Here is a 21,784-nt window from a genome sequence, read left to right as displayed (position 1 = left end):
TTTCTGTGAAATTGCTGCCAGCCGAGTAAAAGCGAAGCCTGGTTTTTAATAGAAATATGAGCTGTATAAACAAGTTTGATGGACTGTGATTTGATTCTGCAAATGTCACTTTTGTCCTGGACTTTTCAGCCTTCCAGGGCAATTTTAACTTGTGGCAAACAAAACCTTTTAAAAAACCTGTTCCCCTATTCGCCTGTGGTGGCGCTGCAACAAGAACTACCGAATGAAATGACATGAAAATCTCTGAAGAAGAAATTAGTGCAACTTTCTTCTTCACAAAATGCAAACAAAAATGGAGTTATGTCAGATTTTAGCGGTTGTAGGATTTCTCCGGAGTCATTTCGCTGTAAAAACAATCTTACCAAGTATTTTTGTCTAGTTTTGTAGTGCAAATATCTTAATAAGCTTGAATTAAGATAAAACTAACTTAAAAGTTACTTATCAGCAAGCTATAGAAGCTTACTTCAAGAAAGTAATTCCTTGATAATGATTAAAAAGTACTCGTTCCATTGGCAGACTATTTCATTTATTATTATTCACTTAAAATAAGCCTCTATATCTTGCTGAAAACATACTTGTAAATTAGTTTTGTCTTATTTCAAGTGTAATAAGATATTTGCACTAGAAACAAGAATTAAACAATTTGGTAAAATGTTGTGTTTTTGCAGTGGATCCCACTAGCACTAGACTCTTGCGTTTGTTTTCATTATATTTACCCAGAATCCCCAGCACTTCCTGCTTTTGGAGCGGTCTCCAGTCCGCTTTGCATCAAGATATGCGTTCAAACCGCGCCCGAGTTCAATTCAACCGGACCAAGACTTAGGGTTTTAGGTCAGAGGTCGCTTTTTTGGTCCACATTAGAGTTCAAATGTTTATTCACAACTCCTCAAATTAGCTTACCCTTCTAAGCAAATGAACTAGAGTTTGATTAAAGTGGACTAAACAGGGCTGGTGTGAATGCACCCTTAGATTCTGTCACTTCCAATCCCTTCCACTCTGTTAAACTACCAGTAACAGCGTCATGGTACCACACTGGTCTTCACTGGGTGTTTACAAATCTTCCACAAATGTTTGTGGAAGCAGACTGCATGACTAGATTTTAGATTTCAATTCAGTTATTGTAGATATCCACAATTACTTTCCACTACTGGTTTTTATACTTTATCTACCTGGAATCCACTAGAAGCATATAAATGAATGGATTTAAGTCAGTGGTGTCCAAACATTTTGAAGCTGAGAGAACTCGAGGGCTTCACTTAAAAAATATATTTTTATTAAAACTGGAAAGATTTATTTCTTAAGACATTTGTTGTCTTTATTGGCTCTATAATATACCAAATAGACAATATTTTAATAAAACATAGTAGTTTAATATTTTGTAGAAAAGGAATCTGTATGCATTGTGTTTCTGTGTTATTTTCAAAAACTTTATTGGGGTTTATAATCCTTTTATTTCCATTACGTTTGGAAATACGTTGCGCAGCGTAAAGTGTAATCAATGATTGCAAAAACACAGTTAATAAAAGAAAAAATACTTTTCCTTGTAGCTAAATGATTAAAAGTAAGAAGATTTTATTTGTAAAAATATCTAATTAATCAAAAAGTCACTCTATTCTTGTATTGTGGACCAAGGGGCCAAACAAAAGCATCCAGAGGGATGCAAATGGCCCCGAGCCACAAGTTGGACATCCCTGATGTACTAGATAAAGTAAAATCTTTCTAAATTGCCTAAATAAAAGCGGACCAAAAGATGAGTGAAATATTTATTCCCACTGTCTGCAAACAAAATATTTACCCTTCTTTTCAGGGGACCAAGACGAGACGATTTGGCATCAGGCGCCAAGTAGGACAGCCACAGTCCAGTTGCCACGTGCATGACAAAACAGACAGAGTCACCATACTTTATCTCGGGTACTCCCATCCCGTCAATATCCCTCTTCATGCCAGAATCGCCTTTTTCCTGATTTATTCAGAATGAAAAGGAAAACAAGGATTAGCAACAAAAAAAAACTAAGCAGAAAGACCTAATTCACTCACATGGCTGGAAATATGACACAAAGTCCAACAAACACGATGAAAAATTGGTATTAGATGATAATCACAGGTTGAGGACATCAATTTCATTGGAGGCTCGGGCAGGGATCAATAGCTTGTCAGACAGAGATGGAGTGATTCAATTGATTAATGTCAACAGCAAGTTGGGAGGAACATATTAATGCAATGTTGAGCACGACGAGGAGTTGACCTTCCTCGATAAAGGAGCCGATGAGCACAGGCTGATGTGGGTAGAGAAGATGGAGGGATTAGCTAAAAATAGAGTAAATAAAGACCAACTCTGAGTCCTGAGTAATAACTCTAGGAGGAGTGGTTATTGGCAGAAGGGTCATTACTCTCTGAGTTTTATGACTTTAGATAAAAAGGTTCTGCAGGTAACTCATGCAGCTCATTTCTGGGAGGTTTTACTAGGGAAATCAAGCAGGGATTGCTTGCATAATAAAACAAATAGTCAAACAAGATGAAAAACAAAACAAATTGATTGTGTACTATAATCCAACACTTGGAAATCTCTCTAGAGCACTTGGCCTGTAAACCTGTAAATATGAACATCGTTTGACTAGTTACATTGTTTTCCACACGTTTCAAAGTCCTACACTTTCAGTTGTTAAATTTGAATTGGATGGTAAATAAATCTTGATGCATTGATACATTTCTCCTCACATTCTCTGTGAAAAGTGGCCTGAATCAGAATTGGCTTGGACAACATGAATGATTGCTCTAATATGTCAACAGTGCAGTTTGTTCTGAAGAGAGAAAAGGTCAGATTATGATGGTGACACAGTATCTCATTAGAGGCTCCCTGAAACAGTCATAGCTACAACACAAAAGCATGGTTACGGAGTAAAAACAAGGTCTAAAGTCAGAGAATACGAGTAACCTTGGATGCCTTAAAGCAAAAAGCAGTGGCTTTGGTGTGACACTTCTCTCTGTCCTCCAGGACCAAACCACGGTCTTCAGTCAAGGCCAGATAGTGACCAGTGGAGAGATGACGCAGACGGAAAGACTGGCCCCATCGAATATGGCTGCCGCTCCAGCTAAGCACACAGAACAGATGTTAAAAGCTCTGAAATATGACATTTTTATATAATAAAATTACTTAATTCATGTTTTTGTTTAGCTGTACTGAATTTCTTCCAATCAAAATGTCTTTTTTTGGACAAATTTCAATTGTAAATACTGCATTTTATTTCATATGATCTCAAGTTATCAACACTTGTTTGGTAAATATTTCAAAGTTTTCTCAAAAGGGATTTTATGATTAAGTGCCATTTGAAAGTTTTTCAAACCTACGCTCTGTTCAAGTCAAACTAATTTTTGTTTTGGGCCAAATCAAGACCATAAATGCTCTTAAAGTGCCGGTTGTGCCAGAATGTATTGATAAAACCTGTTCACAAACTGTTAAAATATCAATAAATCCTTAAAATTAAACAGTATTTTTAGTTCCGCCAGGATTTTGTGATTTTTTGGTGATTTTTTGCAATAAAATAAATAAGCATATGTACTGACTGATGGCACCTTTTAAATTTCGTTGTCCTTGTGACAATGACAATAAAGATTTATCTCTATCTCTAAAAATCTAAGTGTTTGTGGTTCTAATTTGGAAATATTTGTGCTTGTTTATGACGGTAAATGTGCCTTTTTATTACTCGCTGTTAGATCATGGACTATAATCTGACATCAATTAAAGCTCAGGCAGCTATTTAGTACAAGTAAGACAGTTTTTGAGTTTTTGAGAAAAATCTGCAATACACTCACAATTTTTAGCTCAATTTGTTGATTTTGCGTGAATTTCTACAATAATTCTAAAGAAACTGGAGGAACTGATTGATATAATTTGGCAGTAAACAGATAAAAACTGCATTGATTTGATTGATAATATAATATTTAAGCTTACTTAGTGTTTAGTCTAGAACCCAGAGGGCCACATAAAAAGCTGTGGCGGACTGGATTTGGCCCACGGACCTTGAGTTTGACACGTGTTTTAAAGCATTTAATTTTTGAAGAGACAGATACAAGCAGAAGATTTAAGAAGACGAGTTCATATTTGACTTGAATGTCCATCCTGCACATAGCAACATTTATTTTTCTGGAATTATAATGATTCAAACAGGTGTGATATTTGTTGAGTTATTTAGGCAACAAATCTCAGTTAGCTCAATCACATGGGGTGAAACAGTTGATATGAAAGTCACAGTAAAGACCTGCGTTTTCTCAGAAATAAACTTTACTGTCCACATAATGAGGAAATATCAGTAAGAGCAGTCTTCTTTTTTAAACAACATGAAGTCAATCAAGAAATTCATTAGAAATGTAGTTATAAAAACATGATTTTATAAAGGACTTTCCCACAGACAGTTGATTTAAGCTATCTGGCAGCACTGTCTAATTTGAACAATCCTGTTTTCTATCTGTATTCTATGCTTTGACAAAAACACAAAAAAACAGAAATGTCAGACAGGACTTCACATTCTGCAGGATTAGCCAGCTAACTGGCAGTGACTCCTAAGGACAGAGGCAGGGGAGTTTTAAATATAGTCTACACTGCTTGACACATTCAAGAAAGGTGAGCAGTGAAATTTACCAAGCTTGAAAAAGTGAGTGTGTGACATATCCTCGGTTCATTCGGCCATTTTGTTTTGTCTTACCTGATCCTGAGAGGCTCCAGTCTCCACAGGGAGCGGGCTCTTGATGCTCCCTTCCCCGCCTCGTAGTTCACTATTCTGTCCAAACAACAACAAATAGGGGTTTTCATAATTCTGATTACACAAATCATATAAAATGAAGAGGTGGAAGAGAAAACACCAGTCACACAAAATGTAATACTTTTTTTAATTAAAGAAATTGCATAAAATTAAAGCAGCAATATTGCCTAATATACATCTGTGATCGGAGGGCTTCAAATTGTTTTTTATGTGTATTTATAGAAATTAAAGATAATATTACATGATATAATATAATATAAATAGATAATATACATTTATTTATTTTATTTATAAAATTTGCTGCTGAATTTTTGTACTTAATCTTAAACTTCCTGTGTTTAGATAAAGTTGAAACCAGATGCACTGCTCAAAAACCCCATTAAAATTGCTTATTTAAATATTAAATTAGGATAAAACATTTCCTGTTGTATGTCAAGTAGGATTACCAAAATATTTTTATCTACTAAATGCCAGAATAATGACACTTTATACATTTACTTTTGTACTTTTTTAAAATTCATAACTGAAAACTCATACATTTATTGAGTATTTGGTAGGTTGGTAGAATGAATATTATTCAGCAAGTTTCTGACTATATCTTGCTGTAATTTCCTCCTGATAGAGCTGGTGTAACTGAGTCAGGTTTTTTACACACACCTTTTAATCTCTGAATACTTATATGTTACTGGGATCAACACAAAACACTGATTTTGTTTCGCTTAAGCCACTTTGTAAATAATATATTGGTATATTTAGAGTAATTTTCAATTTGTAGAACTCATTTAAACCCAACCCTTTAATTTCAAGGCTCATATAGTCCCATTCAGCAACTAAAGACCCCATCTTCAGACGTATAACCCCTTTCTCAACGCTGTGGAGAACAAACATATTTTCTCAGGATGAACTAAGTGCGTTCTAGATTTAAATCTCTTCAGCAGTTTATTACAAACCTTTGCTCCTCTTCACTCTTATCTGCTCCAGGGATTGTCAAGCTCTCGTCGTGACCATGACAGAGACGCATTACATGCCCGCCAATCAAATACCCTTAGAAAGCAGAAACAGAACGGAGTTAAACGGTAAATGGAGTGAATTTACTTCATGCTCTTCTAGTGATACAGGAGCACTTTACACTAGAGCCGCTACTTTTCCCACTGTGCCGCAGTTACCTGACATAATAACATGACAATTTTAAAAGTAACCTATAATTCTTCGTTGAATATGTTAGGATAGGCGCATAAAGCCGTAAAAGTAACCGACCAAACATTCTAGAGCTCAGTTTGGGTTGCTAGGTGACGTGCTGGACTTCAGTGAGGTTGCTAGGTAACGGCCTGGGTTTCTCTGGGGTTGCCAGGTGAGGAGCAGTTCCTGCTGATTTGTAATGTTACATTCCGGAGGTTTTTGAAACAGCTCCTTTTCAAGACACTGAAAAACATTAACTTATTACTTGTAGCTTATTATTACTTATTGCTTATTATTTAAGCAGTTGGTCTGTTTTTAGAAGCAGTAGAAACCCAAATGGAAGTAAAATCCTAAATTTTCAGAATACGTCCCACTTAAATTTTTCAAATTCTGAAAGAAAATGATGTAAACATTTGTCTATGGCTACATTCACACTGCAGCTGGAAGTGACCCAATTCCGATTTTTTTGTCCAATCTGATTTTTTTGGCGTGGTCGTTCACACTTCCAAAATATATCTGACTTGTATGTGATCTCTAGTGTGAACTGCAAATGACCTGAAAGTGTCGCAGTAGAGGGCGCAGTAACGTTACATGCTCAGTGTTTCCAACTGCCAGAAAAAAGAAGTAATCCGTATTTGTGGAAGTAGACGTGGATGCTAACGGTTGAGCATAGCTTATGATTTTGGAGTTGTTGTCCGACTGGAGTCAGCACATTAACAACTTAATCCTCATTACAGTCCGCCGTGGTTTTTCCTCCCGCTTGTGCCTATCAGCACGCAGAACAGTGACCTTAGTCGAGTATCAGTGACGTTCAGGTCGGATGAATAAGACCTGCACATTAGTTCACATTTGAATAGGATGCATATCGGATATCCAAGTGGCCTGGGTCGCATTTGAAAAGAATCCGACCTGTGTTGTTCAGAATGTCATGAAAAGATCAGATACATGTCACATTACGTCAAAAAATAAATAAATAAACGGAATTGGGTCACTTCAGGCTGCAGTGTGAATGCAGCCTAAGACTCCTGCTGTCATTGATGGAGGATGAAGGACCCACCTACAGCCATGCTGCCTGACGAACACGTAGGCTGGACGTTCCAGAGGGTCTGCATGAAGGAGGCGTCTACCTGAATGTTGCCGTTGCAGTTCGAGAGATGCTGAAACAGAAAAGCAGGTTACGCGGGACTTCAGATAGAATGGAAGACTACTGCTGCAGACAAAACAATCGATTACATCTAGCTTTATTTATGCATTATTCATAGCAATACTGAAGTCATTGAGGTCCTGAAGCAGTAAAGCAGCACCATCACACTTCCACCAAGTTTTACTGTCAGTCTGATCTAAAATGCTCTTGTACCAGATTTAACAGAAAATTTCACTTAGTTCACAGAATATTTTCCCAGAGGGGTTTAGGACGTCACCAGAAAAGTATGAGCATCTCTGTTGTCGGGGTTAAGCCGTGGAATAGTTTGAAGAAAATCAAAAACAAAGTAAAAACATAAGATTTAAAAGGGAATAAAAACATAGAATGATTGAAAGTTACACTGCAAAAAGACAAAAGCTAGTTTCAATACAAATATCCTTGTACACTTAGAAATAATGTTTCTGCAGGACACGAGCTTGTTTTATGTAAATAATTCCTTAAAATTGATGAAAAAGTACTCGTTCCAATGGCAGATTATTTCACTTGTAACATGGGAAAATGTTTTATTATAAATGAAATAATATGCCAATGGAACTAGTTGTTTCTTTTCATCAATTGACTTAAAACAAGCTCCTATAACTTACAGAAAAATTACTTTTAAATTAGTTTTGTCTTATTTCAAGTGTAGTAAGATATTTGCTCTGAAAACTTGACCAAAAACACTTGGTAAAAATGTGTGTTTTGCAGTGTATAAATATTTGACAACTCATTGAAACCTTCATGATGGCGATTTACTTACTTTTTCTTCTGTTTTTTGTTTCTTTTTTGTGTGTATTTTGTTAATATTTCTCATGCTAAAGCGATGAAGAGTTAAAATGGTTTATTTGTAATGAACACAGAAGGGTAAGCATGTAAACGCTCAATAGATTTAGCCTACAACTTTTCAATCTTTTCATTAAACTTCAGCTTTAGACATTAAAATATATTTTAAAAACAGTAGAAAGGAAAAACATATTCAGTGACTGGATCAAGTGTGCAAACCAGTAAAAATCTGTAGGTTATTATATGCTAGCGTAGATCTCAGTCAACCAAGATATGCAAATCCTAAGTGCTTAAGGAGAAAACAACTGGATTTCTCTGGATTTCTCAAAATTTACAGAAAAGAAAAACATTTACTGAGTAATTTATCTTGACGAAGCAAATCAGAATAATTTGGATTCCAAAAAACCTCTTCAAATAATTACATTTTTGGAAGACAGTTTTGAAGTTCCTGAACTGACTAATTATGTCCGTGCAGAAGAGATAAAAGTCTGGATTTTTGCCAGTTTAGCTATAATTCAGTACCTTCATCACTGCAGGTGGTTAGAACACCCAGCATAAAGTATTTTTTAAAAAGTTTCATATGCTTAGCACATCACAGTGGCTCCCTTTAGGCAATTTCACTCTCTGCCTCCAGCTCTCCCTCCTGAAATCCCTCTCTCCCCTTTCACAGAGCAAGTTAATTGGGGTCAGGTGTGGAGCTGAGCTTAGGAGACAGCATTAACTTTAAACCCATCTGTCAGATGAGTAAGTACATCACAAATAGTTTTTAATATGCATAGAGGTGTTTTACAAGTAATCTGGTTTCCAGCTCAGGTAACAGAGCAAAGATATGCTGCTTTCAACTTAAATAGTCTTGTCACTCTGATGTTAGCTGGAGCTAGACTGATCAGAGCTTACATAGCTAATCAGAGAACCACGGTGTGCATGTATATATATATAAAAAGTGGACACTTTATAAGGTACACCAACCGGGTTGGGCCTCCTTCTGCCTTAATCCTTCGTGGCATAGATTCAACAAGGTACTGGAAACATTCAGCAGAAAGTCTGGTCCATATTGACATGATAGCATCACGCAGTTGCTGCAGATTTGTCGGCTGCACATCCATAATGCGAATCTCTTGTTCCACCACATGCCAAAGCTGCTCTATTGGATTGAGATCTGGTGACTGTAGAGGCCATTCGAGTTCAGTGAACTCATTGTTCAAAATTGGCGCTTTATGACATGACACGTTATCCTGCTGGAAGTAGCCATCAGAGGATGGGTACACTGTGGTTATAAAGGGATGGACATGGTCAGCAACAATACTCAGGTTGTGGCATTAACATGACGCTCAATTGGTACTAAAGGGCTCAATGTGTGGCAGGAAAATATCCCCCACACCATTGCACAACCACCACCAGCCTGAACTTTTGATACAAGGCAGGATGGACCCATGCTTTCATGTTGTTGACGCCAAATTCTGACCCTACCATCTGAATGTCGCAGCAGAAATCGAGACTCATCAGATCAGGCAACTTTTTCCAATCTTTTCCAATTTTCCAAAACTCATAGTCTTTCCTCAGGTGAGTGTTAAAATGTGACTTGCCAGGTATCTCTCAGTGGACACGCTGACGAGAATCAGATCATCTCCAATGCGGACTTTCTCTCCTTCCGATCTCTGCTTGGACGCCGGATGAATCGTCCACCAGCAGGCTTCTCCTAAAGGCACAAATACAGAAATACGTTGATCAGGTGGAACCTTTTGACATCTTTCATTCAAAGACATCAGAGAGGGTAAGATGTGCAGATGTTTCACAGCACATACAGAGTTATATTTCAATCATATCCGGTACTTACTTAATCTCAAGGTTAATTCAAACTGGTTCATACTGGTTGAGTGTTCATTAGTCATACTGTACCTACTGAATCTTCTTGCAGTCCGACATCAAATGACAGCTTGTCTGTCAGAGACCTTGATGTCTTCAAACAGGTCAAGTACTGGTGAGTGAAAAATGAATTAGTGTTGGGTCAAAGGAAATGGAGCTCTGATGCAAACTGGAAAAATATTAATGTTTTAGAAGTAGGAATGTGAAGTTTTAGTGCTTAATAATAAGTGTATTAATTTATTAGTCAATTAAATCAACTCAGTAACCAAGTTTCTGAATAAGAACAGCACTATGGGAAAAACGGACATGTGCTTGTATAGTTTTTGCAGACTTTCTCATAATCTTTTAAAGTCATCTAGATTACCAAACCTGCAAATTGTTTTTATATCCTATCATTTTCTGCAGTGTTTGGATCCAAACTGACAAGAGTGCTTAAAAATAAATAAAGTACATACAACAAAAGAAACAGATATATAAAAGAGTTTCCACTGCAGATGTGCTGGGTCAAAATTTGATTTGTTTTGGTCAGAGAAAAATAAATCCTGCAAACACCTGGATCTATTTTATACCAGTTTGTAAGAAATACTGAACTAGTCATAAAAATAATTTCTTTTGAAAATTACCATGGACAAAAAATGAGTAAAAAGCTACAAAATCTAAAGGAAAACCTTTATAGACTTTCCGATTGTCAAAGAAAATATTTCTTGAGACCATTTTAACAGATTGCAAGAAAGGCTGACTTTCTTGTAACAAAGAAATATGAAATGTCTCAAGAACTTTATCACTTTATGCAATAGATCAGAATTGTTTGTATTGACTCTTTGGAAATACGTCACTTAGTCATTCCAAGCGCCATGATGGACGTCGGAAGTGAGGATCGGGAGTATTGAACAGAGCGCCTGAAATTGTTTTCCAAAGTTATTCTTGCCAGTTTATTCATGGCTTCTACTTGTTAGAGCCGAGCTAATTTGTCTGTGAAAGTAACTCACCTGGTTGAGGCTCGTAGACGGAGGCATTTATAAAAATTGGAAGCAGCTAGCTTAGAAACCGACCAATACCTCCTCCATCCTGACGTTTTGATCAAATTACCAACTCTGCCTGAATTCACACCACATGATTTATGTCACTATGTCATAAACTGCGTTTCCCCTTAAATCGGAACAGCCTTAAAAACGTATAAAAGACGAGATGCTAACCAGTTTTTTTTCCAAACATGCTAGGCTACATGACGGTGCGGCACTGTCTCCATGGTTACTACATGGCGTCTACATGGTGACTTGGACTTTCTCCATAATGCGATATTTCATATCTTTCTAATCATGCATACTTAAAGTATATGACCGTTAATCTTCTTGCCTTGTAAAAAATTGTTTCGCTGCAAATCCAGGGTTACACCGAGGGCTGACCGTCATTATGATTAACATCTGCTGTCCATCGCAGCTGCATCTTTCCTCATTAAAAGTTATACAATAAAATGACAAGTTTGGTTTCACCCTCGTCTTTCTCCGCAGATGACCGCGCAGCATTCTGTGGCCATTTTTACTGTGAAATCAACTTAATAAAAGCAAAATTAGGCTCTGTGTTTTTTTGGAGGGCATAATTTGTTTTGACGTCCATCATGGCGGAGCGGACCGAGTTTCAAAGAAAGTCAATATTTAATAATAATTATTTTTTTTAAAAGCAGCTCCACAACCTCAGTAACAGAATGTCTAACAATTATCAAAGTACAATTTATCTCCATCTTAGTAATTGGAGTGTAAATACTCACCATGTCACTGAAGGAGTGACGTAAGAGGATGGCGTGACCGTAAAGCAGGGTCCGGTGTCCGCCTCCCTGACCCGCCTGCCAACAAACAGATCCATAACATCACTGCGCGTCCCCAAATCTACATGCTGTTGATGTAGAAGAGGGGGAACAGGAAGCTGGCTGTAGAGCTGCACAATATTATAGTTGGTCAAGGTTGCGCCAACGACATAACGAGTGATAAAGTGAAATAACTGAAAAGTGTTAAAGTTACGAACACAGACCCTAAATAATGACCAACAAGGATTTATTTTTTAAAAACTTCCTCTGCTGTTTTGGTGTTAAATCAACTTAGCTGAAGTTTTTTAACGATTTTACCACCTTACCAGCTATTTATGTTGCATTAAATAAAGATTGTTACTAAATAACTGGAACAAATGTCCAAATTATTGGATTTTTGGATTTGTTCGTGGCTAGATATCAAGTAGCATTCAAGCACAATGCTACTTGACGTGCCATTGGAAAGCAGCCAATCCAGAAGGGGCATTTATTTTCATTGCTACTGATTGGCTGAACCCCTGTAAGCAATATAAAGAAGAACATGAATGCAGTATAGCCAAGATGGCTTCCACTGTGGGTTTTGGGTATAAGTGGTGTTGAACTATTCAAATATGCCGCTATAAACGACTTTAGAGGGGCTGTAAAGAAATCATTGTAAATGATATGGCTCCACTGTATTATATTTAGTTTTTCTATACAACTTTTATATAATTTCTGTGTGTGTGCTCTGGCGATTACATTTTATTGCCAATTTCACTGATGTATCTTTGTGCAAAGACAATAAAATAGGTCTATATACAGTGATATTGCAATAATAACTGCGATATACTGTGCAGCCCTACTTGATTCTCTACTGTTTTTGCATTTTGCCCACAAACAACAATAGTCTCACATTTCCATGGTATTTTAATGTTGAGAGACAGAACATGAAGCAAAAATCCAAAAAGAACACATTACATGTAGCTAAATTTGTAACTTACATTTTGTTGAGTTAAATTAATATTTGACTCTCTACCATTGACAGACATCTGCTCACACAATTAATTTCTTCCATTTCTACCTTTTAACTGCCATCAGCAAGACCAAACAGGACATCAAGAACAAGATGGCACAACCCTGAGATGATGGTGTAGTTAATCTAAAAATGCAAGACAAATAAAATAACAATTGATTGCCCTCTATCTGTAGATTTCTAACGTATTTTTTTCTCATAGTGGAATGCTTAGTATGACCCAAAAACCATTGAGGTGGAAACATTCAGATTTTTCAAATGAATCTGTCTAACCTTTCTTTCTCAGCCAGGAAGAAATGATTGGTGAAGAAGAATCATTTTTAGGTATTTCATTAGTCTTCACCTCAATCCTGCACATAATCTGTGATGTGATAAGTAGCCAAAACTAAAGGATTTTCCACCAAATCCTTCCCAAGGTGTATGAAAACCTTCTGAACCTGCAGAAAATGTTTCAACTCTGCAGCCGATGAAGATTTCAATACATACTTCCTCCAGTGACATGTAAATTTATCTTCAACTCATGCAATGTGTATTTCCTCGATTTTTGATTCCGTCTTCATTAAAATCAAGCTACCATAAAGATTAGAAACTTATATTCTCGTCAAGTGAGCAAACATACAAAATCTGCAGAGTCTCTCAGCTTCTCCTCCCCACTGTAACATTTACACTGCAAGTTAATATCTTCCACTTCACCTTTGTGTGAGATATTAAATCCGAGTTGCCATTACTTTACGTCTTTTGAGTAAAGTCTGTGAAACTCGAGGGGTTATATGTTTGGTATTTAGTTCAAAGTGCAAGCAACAGACAGAGGAACTAACACAAATTATGCTCACAATTAAAGATGAAAACAAACACATGATCACACTTAATGCCAACACTTACTCAACAACAGAGAAATTTGTTCTTTTACCCAAACAACAAACAGTTTCTGGCCTAAATATTTCATACTTCACAGGAGTGCAGAACTCCTGGGAAGTTTTCACAAGTTTCTCCCACCAGCGGTACCGCCGAACCGGTTCAGAGACCACAGAAGAAAAAAAAGCTCTACCCATAATATGCATCAAGAAAAGACTGCAAAAACCAAAGCTGCAAAAACAAAATATCATTTAGATCAGGGGTGTCAAACTCATTTTGATTTTGGGCCAAATCAAGATCTTGAATGCTGTGATAAAACCTGTTCACAAATTGTTAAAATATCAATTAATTATTAAAATTAAATAATATTATTGAACATCTTTTCAGTCCCTCCAGGATTCTCTGATTCGTTTTGCTATAACAATCAATGTGTTTGGAAATATTTGCGATATTTGAGCTTATTTATGACGGTAAATGTGACTTTTTATTCCTCGCTGTACAGATCGTGGACTATAATCTGACATCAATTAAGGCTGAGGCAGCTATTTAGTACAACCAAGAAAGCTTTTGACAATTTTTGGGAAAAACTTGCAATAAACTCCCAGTTTTTGGCGCAATTTGTTGATTTATTGTGAATTTGCACGATAATTCTCACGAAACTGGAGGGACTGATGGATACAATTTGGCAGTAATCAGATAAAAACTGCATTAATTTGATTGATAACATAATATTTAAACACACTTAGTGTTTAGTCTAGAATCTAGAGGGCCACATAAAAAACAGTGGCGGGCCAGATTTGGCCCACTGGCCTTGAGTTTGACACCTGTGATTTAGTTCTTGAATTTCTGGGAGAAAGAGCAAATTTCTCTGTTCTTGCTGTGTACAGGCCTTCAGACGGCTCATTCTTGTGATGAACAAGAATAAGTACGATATCCACTTGCCAGACACCTGAGGAAACGTGGAGGAAGGTTATGCAAGAAGAAACGAAGTGGGTTTTCTGTCATCACCAAACACAAATAGGAGCACCTACCTTTTTAATTAACCTCTAGCAGCAGGGGGAGAGGTACAAAATTAAACCAGTGGAGCTCCTGAGAAGCTTCTAACACTTTACTTCTTTTGTTATTTGATATATTTTTCCAAACTTCTCATATAAACGGCATCTAATTTCTTTCAAAGTAATCAAATGTAATTTATTTGAAGCTTAGGTCTTATTGGTTTATACAGAGAAACTGCTGGTGTACTTATTCTTATTCTGCTTAGCAACCCAGAAAAATAAATAAAACCTATTAGTTGGAGCAAACTTTGGATCCAGAAAGACTCCTTTTAGTTTATCTAGAGCAGGGGTGTCAAACTCATTTTCATTTTGGGCCAAATAAAAAACCTGAATATTCTTAAAGGGCCAGTTGTGCCAGAATCTGTTGATAAAAGCCATTAAACAGTTAAAATATTAATAAATAGCTGTTCCTCCAGAAGTTTGTGATTGTGTTTTTGCTAATTTATGAACATTTGTAAGGAATTTTTATGATATTTGAGCTAATGTATTATGTTACACGTGACTTTTTATTGCTTGACATCAAGTAAGGCTGACGGAGGAGTCACTTAAACTCAATGAAACATTTGCAGTAAGATCAGAAAAAATGTGGGGATGTGTTGATTTTGTGTGAATTTTCAGGATCCGTGAAAAACTGGAGGAAACTATTGACGTCATTTGGAGCCTAGAGGGCCACATAAAAAGCTACAGCGGGCCAGATTTGGCCCCCTGGCCTTAAGTTTGACACGTGATCTAGTTGTTTTGTTTTTCTGTTTTGTTTGTATTTCCTCTAATTCATGTAAATAAAATTATCTTACCTCAGGTCATCTTTAAAACAAAAAAAATAAAGGTTTAGCCCTAAAGTGATTCACAAACTAGCCCTCTGATAATTCCTCCTTTTTGATTTTTTTAATTTTTCACGGTTTATTTGGGACGGACAAAAAAAATGAATCAAAAGAAGACAGGGAGATTTTCAAGCCAAAGCTGAGAGGAAGAGGAGGATGTAATCTTGTAGTCCAGGCCTGCTGCCTTGTTGGCAAATGGCTCCCAGGATCTGCTGTGACCTTTGAGTCGGCCATCTTATTGCAAAACACGATCCTGAACATGAAATCCCGGCTTGTTAATGTACATGTACGTTATAGAAGTTAATTGGATCATTGTTGCATACAAAATATACTCTATTTAGCTCCATCATTCATTAAATCAGTGAAATGTGTTAAAATTAATCAATCCACAGAAACACTGGACTGAAATATTGAAGCTAAAAACCTCATTTACTGCTGTGAAAAGGGCATTTTGCAATCAAACACATTCATTAAGTCCTAAAGGTAATCTCTGGAAACTCAAATCTCTGACAAAACTCAAATTAATTTGTCATAACTAAAACTAGAGCTCATTTAAATGCGGCTTCATGCTAATCAAGTAATTTACTCAAACCTCATAGGCAGATAATTATTTAGTTCCTTAGTTCTTTAATTAGGTCCATAATTCCTTTCTTTATTACTGCATCATCTTCTTCTATTATTTTCTCATTCTTAATCCTAATCATTCAAACTCTTGGCTACTGTACTCATTTTTTCCTTAATCCCCTTTCCCCCTATTCTTTTCTCATTTTTATCCTTGAACAGTGGTTTACTCAAATATTTTGTCCTAACTGTTTACTCAACTCTTTCTCTTCAATTCCTCCTTTCCTCAATTATTTCCTCATCTGCTTCCCTTACCCAATCTGTCTTTAATTTTCTTATTTCATTCCCATTTCATCTTTGCTCAATTCCTTTTTCAACATTAATCATTCTTCAATTATTTACTTCATTGTTTCTGCAGTTTGCTCAGTTTATTTATTCATTTATTTATTCAATTCTTTTCTCAGCTTTTATTGCCCCACAAAGGGTAAATTCAGGATATTAATTTCCTTCTTTCCTCCTCTATTCAATTTCTTGCTCAGTTCCTCCAGTATGACTATTAGGGACATGCTAAGAATAAAAACATATTAGTAAAACATAAAATACAATCCAATTTAATTTTACTTTATTCTCAAAATATTGACTTTATTCTTTCTTATTTGTTTTTTTTGTGTGGTTCTAATATTTTGTTGGTTTTATTTTCTTAATCTCTCCGATCCTTACTCAACTGCTTCCTAATTTCCAGGATTACTAAGTCAAATATTCCTGAATTGCTTCCTCAACTACACCAAATACATTTCTTTCCTACATAATTCCTTAAATCTTTTTTCATACTATTCATGTTACGTTTAGTTTTTACTGTTTTCTGTTAAAATGTTTTCTGAAAATTAGAACGATTAGAAACTAGACTACATAAATAATGTTTTCAATCCCTGAATTCAGAATTGATTTCAGAACATTACCTCTTGTCAATCTTTTAGATTTTTAATTAAAAGATCAAACTCAGAGAAAACAGAGCAACACTCACAGACAGCAAACTGACGTCTCTGCCAATTTTGAAGTTTGTTTGATTACATTTACAGGTTTTGTTTGACTACATCTCCACAATCTTCTCTTAAAAATGCAGCTAAAATGAAAAAAAACATATGAATAAGAAACAAACCTTCAATTTGAAAGGCTTGGACATTTGCACACTGAAGGGGTCAGGTCACACATTCACTCATGTAAACAAAACAAATGCATCTATTTCAAGATTGCCATATTTAGAATTTCATTGGCTTTTAAACGTTTCCAGAATAGCTAATGTGAGCTGAATGTTTTTCTGGAGAGTTTATTCAACACTCCAATGCAAATTTTGTCACATCCCCATCGATTGGATGGTTTCCCTTTAACAAATGCAGCTTTGACAGTCGAGAAATAAGCATCACATTGAGTGAAAGTGCCTGAAGTTTGGCCCCTTGAATTAGCGGTCGGTCATGCACACTGGCAACATGATGGATGAACAAACTGATGAACCTACCCATTTTTCATGGTCGGCTTTCTAGTAACAAACAAATACAAGTGAGAAGAATGTGTTACTGGGATGTACGGCAGTCGATTACACCAGTCTGAGCAGCAAAAGGGTAGAAATGGGGCCTTACAGTGGAAACTGGGGGAGGTGATTTATTAGCCCTGCTATCAGAGAGTTTGTATTCCAGCCAACATCATGTTGTCTTGCCAAACAAGGCCAGCCAACAATGTTGCACTGTGGAGCACAAAACAAATCTGCTACCCAGGCTAATAACAATGCAGGCCTAACTCCCCGGCGAAGCGCCGTACAAAATAAGATACTTAAAGAACTGTCTGTGCCAGAGGGCGATGTTGTGCATGAAAGGACAAATGTGGTTACTGTAACCCAGAACAGCCTGCAACTTTTCTTTTCTTTCCTTTTTGTGTGAAAATATTGCAGGGTTGTTTTTGTTTTTGTACCCAATTACAGTGCTGTACTGTCCACATCTGTGTTTCACAACAACGTTTGCTGATTTAGCCGATTTATTCCTAGAATACCAGTGGTCTCGTTAAAATATCCAATAACAATTTGGGGTTATTTGGGGGGATTGCTTTATAAATTGAATCAGACCACGTGTATCCACTAGGAAATGTGATTTCTTTTTTTTTCTTCTTCAAGCAATACCAAGCAGCGTATTCCAAATAATATCAGCTCGTATAAGAAGTAAGCATTGTTTTCTCTTTGTTTTTAAATTTAAAAGAAAGAGATTACCAAACTAATTCCCATCTCATGACTTCAGCCTTCATTTCAATCATACATTTTCTATTTAAAGATTTTATTTTAGATTTTTTTAACTATAGCTCTGGAGAAATTAAAGAGAGTGAACCCCATTGAAAACCTTCTGGTTATTCCAAAAGATATTAATTTCTGAACTCTTCCTGAGTTAAAACATTAGTATTGTTGCTTCTAAATGAATATAAATTTGCTTTCTTTGGATTATTTTGAGATTTGAAAGCACTGCACCTTTTTTTGTTATCTTCTGCTAATAAATATATACAAATATATATATATTTGTAATTTCAGACATGTTGTCAGTATCTCATAGAATAAAAGAACAATATTCATTTTACTCAAACATATTCCTACAAAAAGTAAAATCAGAGAAACTGATTTTTTTAAGTGGTCTCTTAATGTTTTTTTCTAGAGCTGTATATGAGCCTCCCCCCTTCCCCACCTGTTTCTGTGCAAAGTAATATATTATCCTTTCATTTCATCTACAAGAAAGAGCAATTTGGCTGATTGTAAATATTTGTGGTTGGGAAAATAAAGCAGTCTATTCATCTGCCTAATCAAAGCAAACTCATTTAATCTAAAACAGTAAAGCAGCAACTAATTAATCAGATAATGTCAGTGTTTTTATAGAACTGTTCAGCATTACACAAAAGGTGTAATGTGTTACTGACTTTAACTGATTTTCACTAAATTTTTCTAAGCAGATAGAACTTTCACACAACGTATTTAACAGTAGGAAGTTCATTGTTTTCAATCGCACTTCTGTGGGAAGAGCAGAGAATCCACAGGATCCGAGAGAAACGAGCTTTTCAGTTTAAACCAAGGATGCAGAGGGTGCAACGGTGAACCCAGAACAATATTTCCCTCATTTGTTTTGAACTTAGTGAATTTTAATTCATCAAAACCTTTCAAAATACTTTGGGAAGCCTTAAATAATGTAGAGAATATGTTGACTACAAGTACACAAAAGCAAGTTTTCATCCGCTGAATGATAATTATTCAAAATGTTTAATACTTTATGCAAAAAATGTAAACTAGAGGGACGGCACTGTTAAAAATGTCTAAATCCAATTAGTTAATTTTTCTATTTAAAGTTTTTTCTATTCATGAACAGATTGTCTTCTATGGGGGGAATTTTTCTGCCATAATAACAAATTTTCGATCTGAATCTTTCTATCTATATGGGAATATAGATTGAATTCTATCTATATCTATATAGAATATAAATCTATTCTATCTATATAGAAATATACATATAAAGATATAGACAGTGGGCGGCGCAGGTTGCTACAATTGATAGTAGCCACACACGCACGGCCACTAGAAGGAAACAAACGCACCCAGTAGAACACTTGCATTCTATTGGCTGAGAGGTTGCCAAGCGACGGTACTTCTTTGTTCCAAGTGAGCAGAAAATGTTTCATAAGCGAGCAGTGAGGTTTGATACAAGCAAAGACAAGTTTTGAGCACGAGGAGAAATGTTTGAGAGAGCAGAATGAATATTTGAAAGAGAGCAGAAGTTTGGAGTACAAGAATTACAAGTTTTGAGAAGAAAGACATGAAATCCTGCTTTCAGACTGAAAATGTAAGCACGAGTATTTAAAGGTTAAAAACAAGACATGAAACCCTGCTTTCAGACTGAAAATGTAAGCACGAATATTTAAAGTTTAAAAACAAAAGACATGAAACCCTGCTTTCAGACTGAAAATGTGTGCTCTTGAATTATGGCAGGAAAATTTTCCCATAGTCTTCAGGCTTTTTAAATATCTTTAAAAGGTTTTCTTTGGAAGTTGGCTGTTAAGAGAGATTGGTTTCTCTCCACTGTAGCCACATGCTTGTTTAGGTTGAAGGATTCCCAAAAGAAAATCACATGAACTTCCCTAATTAATACTTTATCAAAAAGCATTAAAGATACAATCTGCATCTACATTATTGGACTGAGATTAACTGAATTTGGACCAAGAATTGTTTTATTCATTCATCTTTTAAGGTATCTTATGATGATACTCTTTTTTTCCATTTGCATTTTATAAGAAAACTGAATTGAAGACATTTTGTTCCAATTTCTTTAGCAGATTTAATGTAAAATATCAAATATACAGTCTAACAAGCAGAAAACTGTATTTAAGCCCCAACAACGTGATTTCTAAGGAGTTATTTAAGAGGTTTGGCAAAAAGTAGCTCCTGTCTGCTGGATATTTCAGTAAATTCATAAAAACTTGCATTGTTTATCTGATGTTTATTGAATTTTTTATTATCCTTTCCATTTGATTCAAATCTTTAGAGCACATTACACATAATGTCATGTGCAGGTTTAAAGACTAAGCAACAAATAAAAGAATGGTTTAAATACAATATAGTATTGAAAAACATCATATATTAAAAATATTTTTGAAAGAAAATAAACAAAAAGAGACTGACTAATAACACTTAGGTGTAAGACGTACCACTCAGATGTCCGCTACGTACCAGACGTTTTCACAAAAATGTCCTTTTTTCTCCGCAATTTTGTTGATCGTAAAGAGATTAGATAATAAAAAATCCCATAACTACTCAAAGGAAAATCTCAAGGTGTGCTCAGTGGGTACAGCTGCAGGTGCTACTATATGCTATATTCTAATTAGGGGTGTTAGGGTAAATTTGGCTGAAAACATGTGCACACCACACTTTTCAGAACTTTATGTAATACGGTTGGAAAACAATGCATTATTTTCCCTAAACTTTGCAATATTTCCACCACTTTACTCTTATTTAAATTTGTGGTCGTACCAGGAGAAAATGTGGAAAGGTTAAAGGTCACTGAACGCTGCGCATAAAGCAGAGGTTTGAAGAACGTACTCACCCCTTCGCTGCTCGCTCCAGTGTTAGCCAGCATCTCCTGCAGGGCGCGGACCGACAGCGACTGCTCCAGCACAAAGTTACAAATGCACATGTCTGGAGGAACATACTGCAGGACAGAGGGGCAGGAAGGCAAACGGAGGGCAAATCAAATCACACATTCATTATATGAATAATGAAAAACACATCACTGCTCCACGGTTAATTAGAAACAAAGTTTTATGTTTCTTGAATTTCTTCTTATGTTACGTTTGGGGCTGCAGAAGGAAAACAGCAGCTCCTCGCCTTTCTTCTCTATCCGATATAAAAATACTTGGTTAAACCTGAGACCCAATACTTTAGAGTAAAACTATTTTAGAAACACTTTTAGGATTTAAAATTCAAAATTTATACGGGTGGAATCTGATATGCATGGAGTGACCTAGACGGAAAACATCGTCTGTGAATAACAAAAACTAAAAACTGGTTAAAAGCTAAATTTATGATCAACAAACAGGGTTTGGTGATTTATTAAAGCATAATTATACATATATAAATAATAATAGATTATACTGGTCAAAATGCAGCAATATTTTACCACAGTATAAATTAATTGTACTGTAAACAAGATCAATTTTTAAAGGTTTAAAATAAGCAATGCAAACAGATTTCTTTAGACTATGATTAGAAAATTTTCAGTGCTGCATTAGGGTAAATTTGGCTTTCAGAACTTTATGTAATACAGTTGGAAAACAATACATTATTTTCCCTAAGCTTTGCGATATTTTACATTGCAAGTTAAAGTTAATT

The 21,784-nt window shown here is 35.8% G+C and overlaps 1 protein-coding gene across 4 annotated transcripts in view; it reads right to left on the bottom strand.

Annotated features, from left to right (window-relative positions):
- LOC102222111 (ryanodine receptor 3) overlaps positions 1-21,784 on the bottom strand; it is a 136,143-nt gene that overhangs the window by 90,752 nt on the left and 23,607 nt on the right. For 2 of the 4 annotated variants that reach the window (XM_023347902.1, XM_023347903.1), the window contains exons 3-12: positions 21,000-21,104; positions 17,396-17,416; positions 11,540-11,614; positions 9,805-9,883; positions 9,492-9,604; positions 6,997-7,096; positions 5,711-5,804; positions 4,704-4,778; positions 2,936-3,092; positions 1,796-1,960 (exon numbers count right to left, since the gene is read on the bottom strand). In XM_023347902.1, coding sequence (XP_023203670.1) covers positions 1,796-1,960; positions 2,936-3,092; positions 4,704-4,778; positions 5,711-5,804; positions 6,997-7,096; positions 9,492-9,604; positions 9,805-9,883; positions 11,540-11,614; positions 17,396-17,416; positions 21,000-21,104 — 984 coding nt within the window. The remainder of the gene's footprint in view (positions 1-1,795; positions 1,961-2,935; positions 3,093-4,703; positions 4,779-5,710; positions 5,805-6,996; positions 7,097-9,491; positions 9,605-9,804; positions 9,884-11,539; positions 11,615-17,395; positions 17,417-20,999; positions 21,105-21,784) is intronic. The other 2 variants (XM_023347904.1, XM_023347905.1) reach the window with 1 other exon arrangement.

The sequence above is a fragment of the Xiphophorus maculatus genome, chromosome 15 (genome assembly GCF_002775205.1).
Source record: "Xiphophorus maculatus strain JP 163 A chromosome 15, X_maculatus-5.0-male, whole genome shotgun sequence".
NCBI lineage: Eukaryota > Metazoa > Chordata > Actinopteri > Cyprinodontiformes > Poeciliidae > Xiphophorus > Xiphophorus maculatus.
This window is presented reverse-complemented; position numbering and strand designations above follow the sequence as displayed.